At 28.6% G+C, this 18,932-nt stretch overlaps 1 protein-coding gene across 1 annotated transcript; it reads right to left on the bottom strand.

Annotated features, from left to right (window-relative positions):
• Nucleotides 1-7,542: 7,542 nt before the first annotated feature.
• LOC110603263 (alpha-glucosidase) lies at nt 7,543-13,995 on the bottom strand. The gene is made up of 6 exons (XM_021740964.2): nt 13,980-13,995; nt 11,408-11,609; nt 10,565-11,262; nt 10,158-10,388; nt 9,447-10,090; nt 7,543-8,412 (listed from the first exon to the last, which is right to left on the bottom strand). Exons 1-6 carry the CDS (start codon nt 13,993-13,995, stop codon nt 7,543-7,545), a joined length of 2,661 nt encoding a protein of 886 aa, XP_021596656.2.
• Between the last annotated feature and the right edge of the window lie 4,937 nt (nt 13,996-18,932).

An 18,932-nucleotide genomic window follows, 5' to 3' on the forward strand; every position in this document is an offset into this window, starting at 1 on the left:
AATACATACATCCACTTTTTAGCAATCACCAAGACTTTATTATCAGCAAGATACACCTTTCCATAATTTTCAGACTTGAAATTATGGAATAATTGTCTACTCGGAGAGGAATAGAAATGCACACGAATAAAGCATCCATGAGTCAACCGGACTGTCCACACTAAGAATTAAAGTATCACCAATATCATCTGTAGGATATACAGAATCAACATCTTCATGGGACTTGTTCTTTTGACCTTTCTTCTTCTTAGGTTTAAGGCAATCTTTCTTAAAGTGTCACTTTTTCACCACAGTTCCAACAAATAATCTTGTTTCTGCCCTTAGATTTTTCCACCTCTTTGACTTTGATCGACTATGTTTATTATGGCCTTCCTTCAACTTACTCCTGCCCTTATCATTAACACTAAATGTGATTACCAAATGAATCTCCAATTTCTCTTTTGCGAATGCTCTTGCTCATGAAAACATTCCAGACTTCATTAAACTTGAACTTCTCATATCCATGTGAACTACTAATTGTAAAAATAACAGTATCCCACGACTCAGGTAGATAGTACAACAAAATTAGGACTCTAATCTCATCATTAAAATTAATATTGACAAAGCTTAATTGATTGATTATCATATTAAATTTGTTAATATGATATGTACAGATCCATCTTCAGACATCTCCAAATTAAACAAATAATGGATTAGATATATCTTGTTAACGACCAACGGTTTCTCATACATATTCGCCAGAGCCGTCAGCAATCCTGCAGTCATTGTCTCCTTAACGATCTTAAAGGCAACGTTTCTCGCCATCATTAAATGGACCAACCCTAATGCCTCTCGATCCTTCATATCCAAAACCTTCTGTTTCATAGTTCCTGGCTTCTCTCTTAACAGGGGTTCATGGAGTTATTCTGATATAGATAATCTTCCATATGCATCTTTAATAAACCTAAATTGGTTTCATCGAACTTCTCAATTCAAACCTTCAGGCTTTTCATCATCTTTTCAGATTATTGTAATATGAACCAAAAGATTTGATACCAGTTGTTAAGAATCGAATAATCACATAATTCAAAAGTTAAGTACGAAAAGTAATCAACACACAGATTTAATGTGATTCATTAATTTGGCTATGCCCACGGCGGCTAGAGTTTTCTTATTTTGCTGTAAGTTTCGAATGAAATATATTAGAAAATATTACATATTTATATATTTAGAGAAAATATAAAAAATATAAAATAGTTCTCAAAAAGACAAAATAATTAGATCCGCGATCGTGGGGTATGGTGTATAGTTTATAATATATTATTAGACTTCATATCTCAACACTAACACTAATACTAACTGTAACGACCCGGAAATCGGACCGCTACCGGCGCTAGGATCTAGATCGGCATAAGGCCGCCGGAACCCGTAGCAAGTCTGACATACATCCTGAATACCTGTTAAATCTCATACATGATCAAACATATACATAAAACATTAAACTTTTTTTCTTTCATTTACCAAGCTTAACCTGTGCATGCACAAACTCATAAACATAAAACCACATATTAGAGCCCTCATCAAATGCTTCAATGGGGTAACATATCATACATTAAGCTTGATTTACCTAAACATCAATAAAACATTTTACAGATCATGTGCAAAAGGGATTAACCAACATACTAGGGTCAAACACAACTCTAAACCTCAATAAACATCATTTCATTACATTACAATACTATACTTTACATTACAACATCTTTTTCATGTCCACATCTAGCTATTACATAAAGCATGACTTTACTCTTGCTGACCACCTGGTCTATTCCGTACCTGCAAACCTGGGGGATTAAGGGAATGTGGTGAGTTACTAGAGCCCAGTGAGCAGAATAGTAAAACATATATTAAATCTATGCTTTCATGAAATGCATCACATCACAAATAAATCACATTAAGGATGAACTTGTCACCAATAGCCCTCTACATATCCAATAGTGTCAGAACGTAGAATGGGTCCTGGTCTTTCCCTTACATAACATATCATAACATTCCAATGTGCCATGGACGTAGAATGAGTCTTCCTGGGCTTTCTCTTACATAGTGCCAGGGACGTAGAATGGGTCTTCCTAGACTTCCGTACCGTGTCATCATCATATCATATCATACCATACATGGGCTAATGGATCACTCAATGTTCATCCACATCAACAACATAATATGCAATGCAATATATTCGTAAATTCTAATGCAACAATCTACTATATCTCATGGCATTCATGATGCGTGGATCATGCTAAAACTTTCATTATTTGCTTTGAAACATAAAGAGTCATTCTACTCACCTCAGGCTAGCTCTAACAAGACACTGAAGCAGCTATCTCACTGCTGGGGTCCTCGGTTCCTCGGGTCCGAACCTACACAGGTGGACTCAAATGAGGGACCAAACATACATGAACATGACTCTAAACTATTCCCCAAAAACCCCCTAAAACACCTTAAAACAATCATAGAAAACATGCAAAGGAAGGTTGAACAGGGCACTTTCAGCGGCAGGTTCGGCGGCCGAAAGTCCCTCCAGAGCCGAAACTCAGCCACTTTCGGCGGCACCTTCGGCGGCCGAAAGTGGTTCCAGAGCATAAACTCATGCATGTTCGGCGGCACCTTCGGCGGCCGAAACTCCCTTCCAGAGCCGAAAGTCCAGCTTTCGGGGGCAGGGTTCGGCAACCGAAAGCTTGCCTCCACAGGCAGGTTCGGCGGCCGAAAGTCCTTCGGCTGCTGAACCTGAGTTCTTCCAAATGGCAGAACTCAGCCTCTTCATGCACATTTTTGCCTCCCAAACCATTCAAACATGCATTTAGCTATTCTACAACATGCATACACAAGCACATAAGCATTTAGGGGTCTCAAACTGTCCTAAACCCCAACACAAACACATAAAGCAACTCAAACAACATACATTACCCAAAAACTCAACATTTACCCTAACAACAAACAACTAACTTACACATGCATTTCTATCCCATAAACTTCATAAAACTTGTTTAAAACATGAAATGAGCTAAGGATCTACTCTTATCTCTTGAAGATCGAGAGGGGAGGCGAGCTAAACTTGGAGGTGGGAGAAATCTAGCTCCTTGGGTCTCCAAGCTCCAAAACTTGATCTTAGCTCCAAAACTCTTCAAAACCAAGTTAGAACTCGTTAAAACTTGAAAGATTTGAGGAAAATCATCAAAACCAACCATGGGAGAGTATGGACTCACCGTTGGCCTAAAATAGGGGAGGAAGCTTGCCCATTTTCGGCAATGGGGCCTTTTATAGGGGCTGGCCAGACCACCTTCAGAAGCCTAAAGTGCCTCCAAAACTCATGCAAGTTCGGCGGCCGAACATGAGGTTCGGCGGCCGAAAGAAAGCCAATTCCGGAAGCCTAACATGCCCCCTAAACTATCCCATGTTCGGCGGCCGAACCTGAAAATATCTCCATGGTCTTTTTTCATTCAAAACTCAATTTCTTTCTTACTTAAAACCATAAAATATATGAAAACATTTTATAAACACATGTTTTTACCCTTCTAGAGGTTTTCGACATCCGAGATTCCACCGGACGGTAGGAATTCTGATACCGGAGTTTAGCCGGGTATTATACTAACACTAAGGCATCTAACACTAACACTACCCAAGGCATCTAAGAGTAACAATGTAACTAACATTAACACAAAAGCATCTAACAAAAACTCGAACACTAAGGCATCTAACACTAAAACTAAGGTATCTAATATTAACGTGACTCTTCCAAAACTGCCAGCGCAGTCACATGATATCATTATGAAATCCAAGATAAATTATAGAAATACTATAGCTCATAAGACGAAATATAAAAGGAACGGGACTTTAAGAAATTAGAGATGCAAATAATATAACAAGCTTGAGTTTATGTAGGACACGATGAAAAAATTATTACTTTTGGCCTTATAATAGTACACATATATGCATTATAAACATATTCACCAATGGACGGTATAAGACTTAGCTAGAACGGATTATTTTATATTTATAGCACCAACACCAACAACAAATAGCAGTTACCGTTTTTTACTTCTTTCATTATTCTCGGCAACTAAACACAGCAAAAAAATTATAAAAATAATATTGAAAATTCCAGTAATCTATCTACATAAATCTCCAGATTCTTCTGCTCACTCAAATTAGTTACACATAATAGCAACATATTCAATAATTTCACTTAAAATCCAATATCTCACTCTAATAAATCATCACAGAACCACGCAAATTTAAGACATAGTTCACTTCACAAGCACATAACCTTGAGAGGTGTAAACAAAATTATATCCAGCATCCATAAATTCATAGTCAATGTAACCTAAAAATAAAAAGTATTCAAGACTCAAAAAGGAGGCGATATTGTGTCAATTCACCATAACATAAATAAATAACTACAACATTAAAGAAAATAAAATAAAAAATGTTAATGGATATGTATACCCATATCATTAGCTTGAGAAGCTAATGGTGAAGGGCCATATGTCCCTGATCGACTGCAAAGCTATTGTTCAATTTCTGCAGTCTAGGTGTGATATTTGTCTGTGCTTCTGAGTGAAAACGTTGTTGTCTAATAGTGTAGGTATGATACTACAAGAAAGTTCCGGATAACCAATAAATTTTAATGACGAATTTTAATATGTTAATAATTTTAATGGATTTGTTAACGAATTTAAAAATCTGTTGGTAATTCTTAATATAAAAAATTTACCAAACAGATTTAAAATCTGTTGGTAATCTATTAATATTACTGATTGATTTTAAAATCCGTTTATAATTTATAAATGTATAAAATATTTAGTATTGAAATTTTTTAACAGACTTAAAATCTGTTATCTGTTAATAAATCACTAACAAATTTTAATCTACTAATAAATTTTTAAAAGTGTTTAAATTACTAACAGATTTTAAATCCGTTAATAATATGCTAAAAAAATTACTAATGGATTAAAAAATCCATTACTAAATTTATAATTCCTTTTTTTTTATCTCGTAGCGATATATAAGCTCATTTTTTTTATTGCAATTCATAACCCTTTCTAATATTTTTATTATAATTCACCTTACTTTAAAACACTCAAATTATAAAGTAAAATTATCATGTTGAATAATTGTTATATAGATATTTATATACAAAATATATAAATATAAAAATTGATATATACGGTAATGATAGAGTTGATATAATTTTAAAATAAATTATTTTAATATAAAAATTGAATTAATATAATTTATAAATTATAAAGATTACAATTAATAAATTTATTATATTTTAAATTTAAATAAAAATTTAATTGACTTAATGGTCTTACGATTTTACAGAGACATGTGTTTTTAATAAATTTATTTTTTTATATTTTAATAAATTATAATAAAAATAATTGTAAAATTTATCAGTTAAAATTTCAATCATAATTTTTTTTACAATTAATAATATAATTTTAGTTTATATATTATTAATTTTTTTACAATATAATAAATTTTAAATTCAAATAAATAATAATTTATTTAATTTAAAGTTTTTAAACATTAATAAATTTATATATTTTATTATTTTTTTAACTAATTCTTAAAACTAATTTAACAAATAAAAAAAATTTCTCCTTCCCATATTAATATAGATAAATTATAAAAATGAAAAAAAATTAGAGATATTTAAGTGAAATAATTTTTAAATTATTAATTCACTAAAAAATTAGTGATTTTATGTACTTATTATTTAATTTTTTTTATTTTATTAATATTTTTATTATTCATTAATTAAATTTAACTTCTTCTTTAATTTATACTTTAAAAATATGATTATATCATCTTAGTAATCTTCTTAATATTTATCTAATATTTAATAATGTTACTTTAATAATTTTTATTTGAAAATTAATTTAATAGTATTTAAATTAATTTAAATACTATTAAATTAATTTTGTTCAAAATATTTAATCTTATTATATTTTTATATATCATTTAAGATTTCCTTAATTAACTAAAATTAATTTTAAAATATAATTATATTCTATTTTAAAAATTAAATTTTAAATAATAATGTTGTCATCTACTTAAAAAATTAAATTAATTAATAATATAATTTTAATTTATATATTATTAATTTTTTACAATAATGTTATAACTACTTAAATAATTAAATTAATTAATAATATAATTTTAATTTATATATTATTAATTTTTTACAATAATGTTATAAACTACTTAAATAATTAAATTAATTAATAATATAATTTTAATTTATATATTATTAATTTTTTACAATATAATAGATTTAAATTCAAATTAAAAATAATCTATTTAATTTAAAGTCTTTAAACATTAATAAATTTATATATCTTATTATTTTATTAACTAATTCTTAAAATTAATTTAACAAATAAAAAAAATCTCCTTCAAATATATAGTATAGATAAATTATAAAAATTAAAAATATTTAAGTGAAATAATTTTTAGGTTATTAATTCACTAAAAAATTAATGATTTTATACACTTCTTATTCTAATTTTTTTATTTCATTAATATTTTTAATATTCATTAATTAAATTTAACTTCTTATTTAATTTCTATTTTAAAAATATTAATTTATTATTTTAATAGTCTTCTTAATATTTATTTAATATTTAAACATGTTATTTTAATAATTTTTATTTTAAAATTAATGTGATAGTATCTAAATTAATTTAAATTTTTTACTTTAATTTTTTTAATAAACTCTAAAAATTAATTTAAAATAATAAAATAATAATTTAATATTATCTTTATTTAAAAAATTTAATTTTATTATATTTTTATATATATTTTTAAAATTTCCTTAATTAATCAAAATTATTTTAAAAATACAATTATAATCTAATTTAAAATTAAATTTTAAATAATAAAATTATCAACTACTTACATAATTAAATTAATTAATTTTTAAATGATTTAAAGTCCATTATTCTCCCTGTTCCCACTTTTATATATAATATATATTTCATAGGCTAATACTAATATTTTTATCCATTAAACACCTCAACTTAATTTTAATTATAATCTAACAAACATTTAAATTAAAAAAAAATTACTTTTAAATATAATTTTTTTAAATTTATAAATTTAAAGTTGTCTTTACAAGTAATTTTTAAATTTACGGTTAAGAATCTATAATTTAAAATTAATTTTTTAAAATTATAGTTTTAAAGTTGTGTTTCAAAATATATTTTTTAAAAAGTTTTTAGATGTTTAAAATAATAATTTTTTAAAGTATAAGTGTTTAAAAGTAATATTTTTTAAAATTTAGATATTTATTAAATTACCATTAAAATGAGATATTTAATAAAAAAATACTAAAATATAATTATGTAAATATACATTTTACTGTATTTATGTTAATTAGGAAAATTACACCAATAATCCATGTGATTTCTCGATTTGACACACAAGTCACAAAAGTTTATTCTTTTATCAAAATAGAAAATTAATTATTATTTTTATTCATATCAGAATTATATATTTTATGAATTACAAGCTCAATTTAAGATCCAATTGGAATTCCTCTCCAATAAACAAGGACTCTGAAATCTCCAAGTTAGCAATCTGAGCACTGTTATCAAAGCTTGCAGTTCCATTCCTTGTTTCATTTTTCAAGTGCAATTCAAATCCCAACAGACCCTTGACATTTTTTAATCCTATAAATGTCACATTGCCAATGACCCATTTCTGATTCAAAGCAAATTCTCCATTGACGATGCTTGATTCAACCACTGCTTTATCTCCAACAACTCCTCCATTAAATTTCACCAAGCTCCAATTCCCACCCACTCCACCCATTTCCACGCTCTCTCCATCATCTAAGAAAACTTCTCCAGTGCTGTTTCCTTTGCTGCTAATCACCACCAGCAGATGAAATGCTGTCTTTCTAGCTTCTTCAGTTGTCAAAGCTTCTCCTTGCAAGGCCAAGATGTTACCTTCATAGACATGCACGTTTGTATGATCTGTTGGCGTATCGAGTGTGATGTTCTGCCCTGAGGTTACGTTGATTGAATTGGAGAAATTAAAGAGGCTGTACCAGTTTCCTGCTGGGAAGTATGCATCGACTGATACTGCTCCTGAAGTCACCACCGGGGAGACCAGTACACATCTGCCGATTAGAAACTGAAAACTGACTTCGTAAGTGTTGATATCTTCAGGAAATGAGAAGAAAAGTGGCCTTGCTATGGGGGTTCCCTTGGTGTGTGCCTCGTATGTTAATGTGTAGAAGTATGGAAGCAATCTGTATCGGAGTCCTAGCACTTCTCTTGCTGATGCTGCTACTGATTCCCAGAGATAGAGCTCTTGACGGTTGCTGTTCTTGTCTGAGTGATCTCTCGAAAAGGGGTAAAAAGCTCCAAGCTGGCATAGATTAATAACACAGCTTTAATATATAGAATAGGCAGATTAAATTAGGGGGAAATTATCATTTGTCCTATGTTTGAAATTTATTATTTTATTTATATTGTATTGAAAAATTTATTAATTAATCACTCGATTTTAAAAATATATTAAAATATTTAATTTTCAAAAAATCTATGAAAAATTTAAAATTTCCATCATATAAATAAACTAATTAATAAATACTTTTATAAAATTAAAAATAATTAATAAGTTTTTCATATTACATAACTGAATAATAAAATATTTAATAAATAAAACTAACATAAATTATAAATTTTAAGCAAGAGTAGAAAATATATTATTGATTTATACACTTAAACTGTTTAAACAACAATACTTCAAAATCTGTTGCATCGGCCTTCTAACCGGACATCAATTTATTTTTTATTTTTTTAATAGAAAAAATATAATTAAAAATATAATTTTATTAAATATAAAGTAAACCATTTATTAAAATATATTATTATTTATAATAAAAAATTAAATTTTATTTATAATAATTTTAAATTATTATCAAACTGTTACATTAATATGTAATGGTATTAAAGCAATAATTTTATAAATACTTTTTATATAAATTCTAAAATATAATAGTTAATATTTAATTAATAGATTTTTTAAAATGTCAATAATATTTTAATATATTTTTTAAAATTGAGTAATTAATTAATAAATTTTTGTCTAGAAATTAAATAGTAATTTTTTTAAGTTAATAGTAAAGTATTTGATATTTTTTCTATCTAATAATTTTTATTTTTTAAAAAAAAATTATTAACCATTTTTTTACACTATAATAACATATAAATTTACTATTATAATTCAATTTATTAAGAAACATTTTAAAATCTTTTCTATTATTTGATAAATTTAATGTTTTTAAAACCAGTATAATTGAAAAATTAAAAAAAACTATTTTTATTAATATATATAAAATTTATTAATATATTTAAAAAAATAAAGTGAATAAAAATTATGCAGGAACAGTATTTTACCTGAATCCAACGCCTGCAGAGTTCTTCATTTGTGCTTCCAATAAATCCACAGATATCCGCACCAACCATTGGTATTCCAAATAATCCAGAGTTCAAAATGGAAGGAATGGAGTTGGCTAAATCAACCCATGAAGAGCCAATGTCTCCAGTCCAATGAGCAGTATAATTACCAGAACTCGCAAAAGTTGATCTAGAAAGCACAAATGGCCTCTTCCCAGTCACATTTAACAAGGCTGCATGGGTTGCCTTAGCTTCCAGCAGTCCATACAAATTATGAACATCGTATTCTGTAACGTTTCCAAAATGCAGAGCATTTGCTGGTACTGTTCTATCGCTGAGTTGCCTCTGGTTTCCTCCATTGTTAATCTTGTAAGGAGGATCTTCAAAGGTGGTGGAGTTTGATGGGGAAGTAATGAAATTGGCTATCTCATTCATGTCAATCCATAGACCATCAACAGGAAGAACTTGAAGAAACTGTTTGATCTCATCCGTCCAAAACGTTGTTGTTTCAGGTTTCAGAAAATCAGGGAAGTAGCAAGGTCCAGGCCAAACTTGTCCCAAGTAAGGAACACCATTACGTTTAATATACACATCAGCTTCCAGTCCTCTCCTATAGGTTGCATAGGAATCATTTGCTCCAATACCTGTGGAAGAGGAGAGATTATTAAATTTTCCAAATATACTATCCCATTGTATTTTTGTCCAACTTACCAGGATCCACAATAACAATGTATTTTTGTCCATTTTGATGAAGTTTGTCTACAAAAGTTTTCATACGATCTACAGGAAAGTTAATGGGATCGAAGGTGAAAATCTTAAAGCCATCCATGTAATCAATGTCTGTCCACATAACTTCAAGTGGGATGCTGGCATTTGCATAGCCAGCAACCACGCCTTCAAGATCTGAAACATCCTTGTACCCATATCGACACTGGTGAAATCCTTCATAAAGACAAAATGCAAGAAAAGAGAGTTATCATAATCGAAACCTTGGAATATGTAAGAAAAGGGCCAATTCATGTAAATTTAATATATTTTTTAAAAATTTAACTATTAATTAATGATTTTTTTAATAATAATTTCCCTACTTAAAAAAGTAAAGAACTAAGTAAAATTACCAAAAGACCAGTATGGCATAGGGGCAGGCCGGCCGATAAGTTCTGTATACTGCTGTACCACCGTGTCCGGAGATGGTCCAGCCAAAATATACAAGTCAATAACGCCACCGATTACCTTGTAAGTTATTCTGTTACCGTCGTAGATTATATCCATACCATTACTATTCAACAATAAAACACCGTGACTAGTCCCCGCCGGAACTCTGCCATCGGATGAAGCTGATCGGACGTCAATGTAAAATGGATGAGCTCCATAAAGATTCACATCACGGTTCACGCTTGCAATGTCTGCATTCCATAAAGTGAACTTGTCGCTTGCCCTCAACTTAAAGGAACTTTTTGTGTGCTCTCCGAGGCCATAGATGGAAGACCTGTTTAGAGGAAGTGAGGAGGAGAGCTGGATATACTGATCCTTGAAGACCAGGAAAGTGCTTGAGTTGGTCGTGTTCGGCGACGAATCAAAGAGGACGTCGCCGTTGGATTTGCGTGAGACGGAGAAGCCGAAAGGAGTAGTGTTGTGAAGGGTGAAAACAAGGTCAGAGGTGGCGGTGGTGAGGTTTTGATTTTCTTGAAGGGCTCCTGAGTTGAACTGTTCCGACGACGGGAGGCTTTCCCGGCGAATGATTTCTTGTGGGATCTCCCATCTTTGTGCTTGAGAATCTGTTATTCTGATTCTTAGACGCTCATTCGTTTCAAAGCTGCATGAAGGGCACAGCCCAAACCAGAAGAAAACCAGTAAAAATCAGAGAAAAGTGATCAAACCAAACAAACAGTGTTGAGAAACTTTCCATAATTATAAATTTGGCATTTTCCCAGAAAGTTTGAGATGAAGATCAAACCTACCTGACCAAAAGACTGAGACTTTGAACATCAGCTCCGAAAACAGATGAACTATTGATGAGGCTAAGATTAGCTTGCAAAGAATTATTGGCTAAAAAAATGATGGGTTGAATCACATAGCCAAAGCCAACTGTTTCTTGGGCAAGTGAGAATGGGAATAAGATGGTGAAGAACAGAAGTAGAAGATGAGAGTGAGATTGTCTCGCCATTGTTACTCTTTGTGAAAATCAAATTAGCAGCTCACCTTTATATAATGAAAGGAAAGAAACGTTCAAATTCACTTGCAGGTTTCTAAACATGAAGGATTTTCCATGAGAATATTCACATTTCAATGAATTGTGTTCAAATTATATATAAAAAAAAATTATTTTCCATAAATATTTTGATAAAATTCCTTTGATCTTGTTATAATTGAAATTAATAAAAAAATTATTTCCTTCAATAGCTTGATTATTTATAGCATTTTCTTCTAATTTTATTAAATTTTACGTTAATTTTTTTATAGCCCAAAATTAAAATGAGGAATTAAATGGTTAAAATTGTCGAACATAAATGGGTTTAAATCGATATTAATTTTAAGATAGAGAAATACTTAATTTTAAAATTAAACTAAAATTATAAAATATAAAAATTAATCATAACCGAAAATTATTAAAATTGTAACTGTTCTTATGTGATATAGAATAAATTCCTTAAAATATTGAATTTAAAATAAATAGAAATTCTTTTATGAAAGAAAAATACTAAATGTTTATGCAATACTTGGATGAAACGATTAATCTTAATTAATCTAAAATAAGAAAATTTATTTGTAAATTTATTATTGTTTATCCACTTCTTAGTTATAATATTTAAAAATTACTCTAATTTTATTTATTATTTGATGATATTAATGATCTGATTTCTTTAACAGTCTAGAATTTCCACATATAAAAATTAAATAAAAAATCTCATATTGAGAATTATTGCTTCAATTAGTTTTGGTATATGGTTATAGATAAAATCAAGAATTTTGATAATAAAGAAATTATATAATTTCTATTACTGCTTTTACTTTGATAGGATTTGTAAGAAATAGAAAGAATTGTTTTAATTAAGGCCTGTTGTGAAAAATAATTCAAAGCTTGTGAAAGATTATATTTATATCTGAAATTTAATTTCTTTAATAATATAGTCAAAATTTTAATTTTAGTCATGATTTTAGTAAATAGATTAAATTGAACTTAAAAAAAATTAAGATTTTATTTGATTAATAAAATAATATTTTAAGATAAATATTTTTATTTTGATTATATATATCTATTAAATCCAAAAATGTTCTCTTTTGCTAATTACATTATTTATCCCTTTTCAATAATTAAAAAAAATTGTAGACATTAAGTTTTAATCAAATTTCACATAATTTAATTTTTTTATTAATATATATTGAAATATCAAAGTAAATTTTTTAAATTAATTTTTTACCTCTAGAAATTGTGTACATATTTTCAATATTACTGAGATATGTTGAGCATAAATATTTAATTGAACTTTTGAAGAATTATTTTAATGAAAATAATATTATGTACATAAATTTTAAGGGCTAAAAAAAGTTGTAAATATTGTTAAATTAAAATAAAATAATATTTTGTTATTATTTGTTAATAAAAATTTAAAATATGTGAAATTTGATTTAAAAATTAAGTTTCATAATGCTTTAATTATTAAAAGAGAAAATATAATAATTAAGAATTATTTTAAAATAATATTTTAAAGAATTATAATAATTAAAATAAAAAAATTATTTTAAAGAATTATTTTATCAATGAAATAAAACCTTGAAATTATATTGTAATTTATTATTAATTTTTTAAATTTAATTTAGTTTATTGGCTAAAATCATCTCTAATCTCAAAATTTTATTTTTATTATTAAAAAATAAAATTTAAAATATAATAAGTGATTTTTGGCATTAAATTAATGTGGTTAATGAGAGATAAGTATTGTAATACCAGGCTAGACTCCGATATCGGAATTCCTACCGTCCGGTGGAATCTCGGATGTCGGAAACCTCTAGAAGGGTAAAATCATGTTTTTATAAAATGTTTTAATGTATTTTATGATTTTAAGTAAGAAAGGAAATGAGTTTTGAATGAAAAAAACTATAGAGGCATTTCCAGGTTCGGCCGCCGAATATTGGATAGTTTAGGGGGGCAAGTTAGGCTTCCGAAAGTGGCTCAGGTTCAGCCGCCGAACCCCATGTTTGGCGGCCGAACTTGCATGATGCGCTAGGATTCAGGTCGGCTTAAGGCCGCCAGAATCCGTAGCAAGCCTGCTATACTCTCTGTGTACCTGTAAATCTCATACATGATCATACATTTTCTGTGAAAATAAAAACTCTTTTTCTATACCAAGGCTTAACCTGTGCATGCACTATCTCTGTACTCTGTACTCTGTACTCTGTACCCCTGACTAGAGCTTGCTCTAGATGGGTTGGAGGCACTTTAGGCTTCCGAAGGTGGTCTGACCAGCCCCTATAAAAGGGCTCCATGGCCGAAACGGGTGAGCTTTCTCTCCTATTTTTGGCCAACGGTGAGTCCATGCTCTCCCATGGTTGGTTTTGATGATTTTCCTCAAATCTTTCAAGTTTTAACAAGTGTTTACTTGGCTTTTGAAGATTTGTGAACTTTGAGCAAGTTTTGGAGCTTGGAGGTCCAAGGAGCTAGATCTCTCCCATCTCCGAGTTGGATCACCTCTCCTCTCGATCTTCAAGAGGTAAGAGTAGATCCTTAGCTCATTTCATGTTTTAAACAAGTTTTATAAAAGTTTATGGGTTAGAAATGCATGTTTAGGTTAATGTTGGGTTTTTAGTAAATTTTGAATATATGGACAATGTGTGTATGTATATTTGATGTGTTTTAGTTGGGGTTTAGGATATTTGAGGCCCCTATGAGCTTATGAATGTATGTATGCATGTTGTGGAAGTGTTGGTTTTGAGTTGTTTGGTTTGGGAGGCAAATGTGCATTGTGGAGGCTGAGTTCTGCCCTTTGGAAGAACTCAGGTTCGGCAGTCGAAGGGACTTTTGGCCGCCGAACCTGCCTGTAGAGGCAAGCCTTTGGCTGCCGAACCCTGTCCCCGAAAGTGTTGACTTTCGGCTCTGAAAGGGAGTTTCGGCCGTCGAAAGTGCCGCCGAACATACATGAGTTTCGTCTCTGGAAGGAACCTTCGGCCGCCGAAAGTGCCGCCGAAGGTGCATGACTTTCGGCTCTGAAGGGACTTTCGGCCGCCGAACCTGCAGCCGAAAGTGCCCTGTTCAGCCTTCCTTTGCATGATTTATATGATTGTTTTGAGGTGTTTTAAGGGGGTTTTTGGGGAGTATCTTAGAGTCATGTTCATGTATGTTTGGTCCCTCATTTGAGTCCACCTGTGTAGGTTCGGACCCGAGGAACCGAGGACCCCAGCAGTGAGATAACTGCTTCAGTGTCTTGTCAGAGCTAGCCTAGGGTGAGTAGAATGACTCTTTATGTTTTAAAGTAAATAATGAAAGTTTTAGCATGATTCACGCATCATGAATGCCATGAGATATATTAGGGTGCTTGCATTAGAATTCACGAATATGTTGCATTGCATATTATGTTGTTGATGTGGATGAATATTGGATGATCCTTTAGCCCGCACTATGATATGATATGATATGAGACAGTGATGATACAATATGAAAGACCAGTGAGGCCCATTCTACGCCCCTGGCACTATGTAAGAGAAAGACCAGTGAGGCCCATTCTACGCCCCTGGTACTATTGGAATGTGTAGTGGGCTATCAGTGACAAGTTCATCGTTAATGTGATTTGTTGTGATGTGATGCATTTCACGAAAGCATGAATTTTAAATTAAATGTTTTATTATTCTGCTCACTGGGCTCTAGTAGCTCACCCCATTCCCTTAATCGCCCAAGTTGCAGGTACGGGATAGAATCAGGAGGTCAGCAAGAATAAGAAGTCATGTTTTATGTAATAACTAGTTGTGGACATGAAAATGATATAATGTAAAGTATAGTACTGTAATGTAATGTAATGATGTTTATGGAAGTTTAGAGTTGTGCTTGACCCTAGTATGTTGGTTAATCCCTTTGTTCATAGTCTATAAAATGTTTTATCATTGTTTATGCAAACCAAACTTATATGTTGCCCTATTGGAGCATTTGCTGAGAACTCCAGTGTGGGGTTTTATGGTTATGAGCTGTGCATGCACAGGTTGAGCTTGGTAAGGGAATGAAAAGTTTAAATTTTTATATATATATTTGATATGTATGGGATTTAACAGGTATACAGGATGTATGTTAGACTTGCTACAGGTCCCGATGGCCTTATGCCGATCTGGATCCTAGCGCCGGTAGCGGTCCGGAATCCGGTTCGTTACAAGTATATGCATTAAGATGATTAGATAGTGATTCATATAACTAGGAATAATGGTTAACATATTTATTAAAAGGATAATTTATCATTAAAATTGTAATTTTTATGTTAACAGTTATAAAAATTAAAAATTAAAAAATTTATTTTTTTAATTTTTTTTACGAATAATTCAAAAGAATTTAATTTTTTTTTTTAATTTTTAAAATTTTGATTTATAAAAAAAATTGAAATCTTATTTGAGTTTATATATATTATTTATCCAGAATATAGTCTCTTAATATTTAAATAAAATAAGTTATTGATAACTGAAATAATTAAATTTTTATTAAATAATACGTTCAATTTAAATTTATAAATAAAATATTTTTTTTAATCAAACAATTCATAAAAATACAACTATTAAAAGGTAAAAATTTCATCATAAAAAGCAACAATAACGGAAAGCTAAAATTTTCATTTTCATAAAAAATAAAATGTATGACTTGTAACTAATAATCAAATCTTTCAATACATTAACTGTCTAAAAATTGCCGAGTCCTCGGCAGTTTTAATAAAGTAATTAATATTTGCAGGGGTATAGTTAGAGATATCCTGTTGAGAGAAAGGAAAACTGTAATATCATCATCCCGTTGAGAGGAAGAAAAATCAACATTATTAAAAAATCGAAACAGATATCTTTTTACTTCTAATTTCATAATAAATACCTTCTAAATGATGCCATAAATCTGTCAAACAGGTCTGTATATTCTGAAAATTGATTGAATTGTATGTGAGAAATATCCCACTATATATAAATCATAAGTGACGATTGGAATATCTCTAAAACTTTTAATAAGGACACAGATCGTTTTTCAATAGAAAAGGAAAAAAAAGAATTAAATTTAAGGAACAGAAAAAAATAAGAATATCTGAGTCCTAGAGTTCAACTTGCATTCCAATATGTAAATAAAATATTGTTTATAATGATTATTTTTATAATTTTATTAATAGTATTAATTTTATAATCATATTTTACTAAAATAAATTATATTTATTATTCTTATAAATAAAAAATTATTATTATTTGTTTTTATTTATGTATGTTGTTATTTTTTGTTTTATTTATGTTATAATTGATAAACAATCCAATACAATTTAATATTTGAGATTCGACTAAATTGTCTTTTTTAAATTCTGTTCGATTAATCGAATATATTATTTAAGAATTAAAATTTAATAAAATATTATTTTTAATAAAATATTATTTTTATAATTTTAAAAATTATTTATTATTTTTATATACTTTCTTATTTTTTTATTAATTTAAATATTAAATTTTAATATTTTAAATTAAAAAATAATATTATATTAATGAAGCATTTCAGCAGAATTATGAAACAGAGCCTAAAATGCAAGTCTTTAGCAAAATACGATTATAAAAAAAGTTCAAAACCTACATAAAAAATACAATTAAAAGAATTTACATACAATCCTCAAAATGTGAAAGAGTCTTCATATATTCCGAAAGATAGATTATTCAGCGTTATATTTGATATTCTGCGGTGGCTATTTAATTAATTTGATTTAAAATTTAATTAAATTAAATAAAATAAAAATTATAATTTTAATATTTATAAAAATTAAATTAAATTCATTATTTTGATTTAATTCAGTTTAATTGATTTGATTTTTTAATGAAATTTTTTATTTTTTACGCATTCTTTTTAGTGTTTTAAAATTCATTTGAAAGATTTTAATTCATAAAATTTTATTTGATTAACAAAATAATCATTTAAGTCAAACTTTATTTTTTAATTAAAATTAATTCTTTTATTTTTATGAATTATTTCTGAATATTATAATTATTAATAAATTATTATAATTATAACTTAATCTTTTTATTTATTAAATTTTAATATTTTATATGTGAAAAATAATAAAATAAAAATTAAATAAAAAAATTTGCCATTTTTCTGTCCTAATTAAATCAAAAAAATTATTGAGAATGAAAAAATTAGAGAGGAAAGAATTATTCGAGCTTGAAATTGGATGGGAATTGTATCAAGATTTTTTATTTTATTATTTTATTACAAAAAATAAGATATCAAAATTTATAAATATTAAAGATTAGTTTGTAAAAATATAAAATATAAATAATAAATAATAAAATATTTACTTAAAGAGATTAATTAATAATTTTTTTAAAATATTATAAATATTTTATTATATATTTTAAAATAAAAATATCACTTATTTTCACCTGATATTATTAGTCTAGATAATATGACAGGTGAACTAAAAAAATTTGATTAAAATTATTTGAAGTTAATGGAAAAAATTGAAGCGAATCTATTGCAAGATTGAACTTGATTCTCTCTTCCTTAGGAAAGGAAAATGGTAACTCCCTTTGATTTTCAAGTAATTTCCTGTGTCAACTTTATTCTTCAATTTATTTTCTTTTCAGCTTCTAGTACTTTTTTTTTTTCAATTTTGGGTCTCTATGATTGCTATCTTTTTTTCTCTTTTGTTATGTTATTCTCTGAAAGTTGTAACTTTTGAGTTTGGATTTTGGTGTTTGATTATTTTTGTGATGTTGGTTTTAATATTAGAACGAAAATTTTTCAGTTTTGTGTTAGATCCAAGCTGTTTGACATCTTTTCATTTGCATCTTATTGTCTGAATAATTTTCTCTACTCAACGTTGAAAATTTTCTTTCCAAGTCTTTCCCCACCTATAATCCATTGTGAGATCTGGGTGGTTAACTTGATTGTCTTGATAGTTGACAAGATTTAATTTCATATATAATTACTGTGGTACCAAATATCAAATTCGTGATGGAGAAAAAGATGGAAAAGAGAAAAGAAAAAAAAAAAGAGAATCAGCAATGGGCAAAAAGAAATGGAGAAGATATGAAAGAGAAGAAAGATCGAGAGATTTCAGGTTGAGGGGGTTTTAATAAGTTCATTAAGCGCATTTTTAGAAAAAAATTTTCACCTCTCACCTTTGATTCTTTGACCAAACTGCTATTTTGGACGGAAAGACTACGAATTTGAACGGAAGAGAAAGTGATGGATTTAAGTGTTGGGTCGCAAAAATAGAGAGACATAAGTATTAATTACGTTAAATCTCAGGGACTAAAAAATAATTTTTCCTA

Source organism: Manihot esculenta, chromosome 16 (assembly GCF_001659605.2).
Source record: "Manihot esculenta cultivar AM560-2 chromosome 16, M.esculenta_v8, whole genome shotgun sequence".
NCBI classification, from domain to species: domain Eukaryota; kingdom Viridiplantae; phylum Streptophyta; class Magnoliopsida; order Malpighiales; family Euphorbiaceae; genus Manihot; species Manihot esculenta.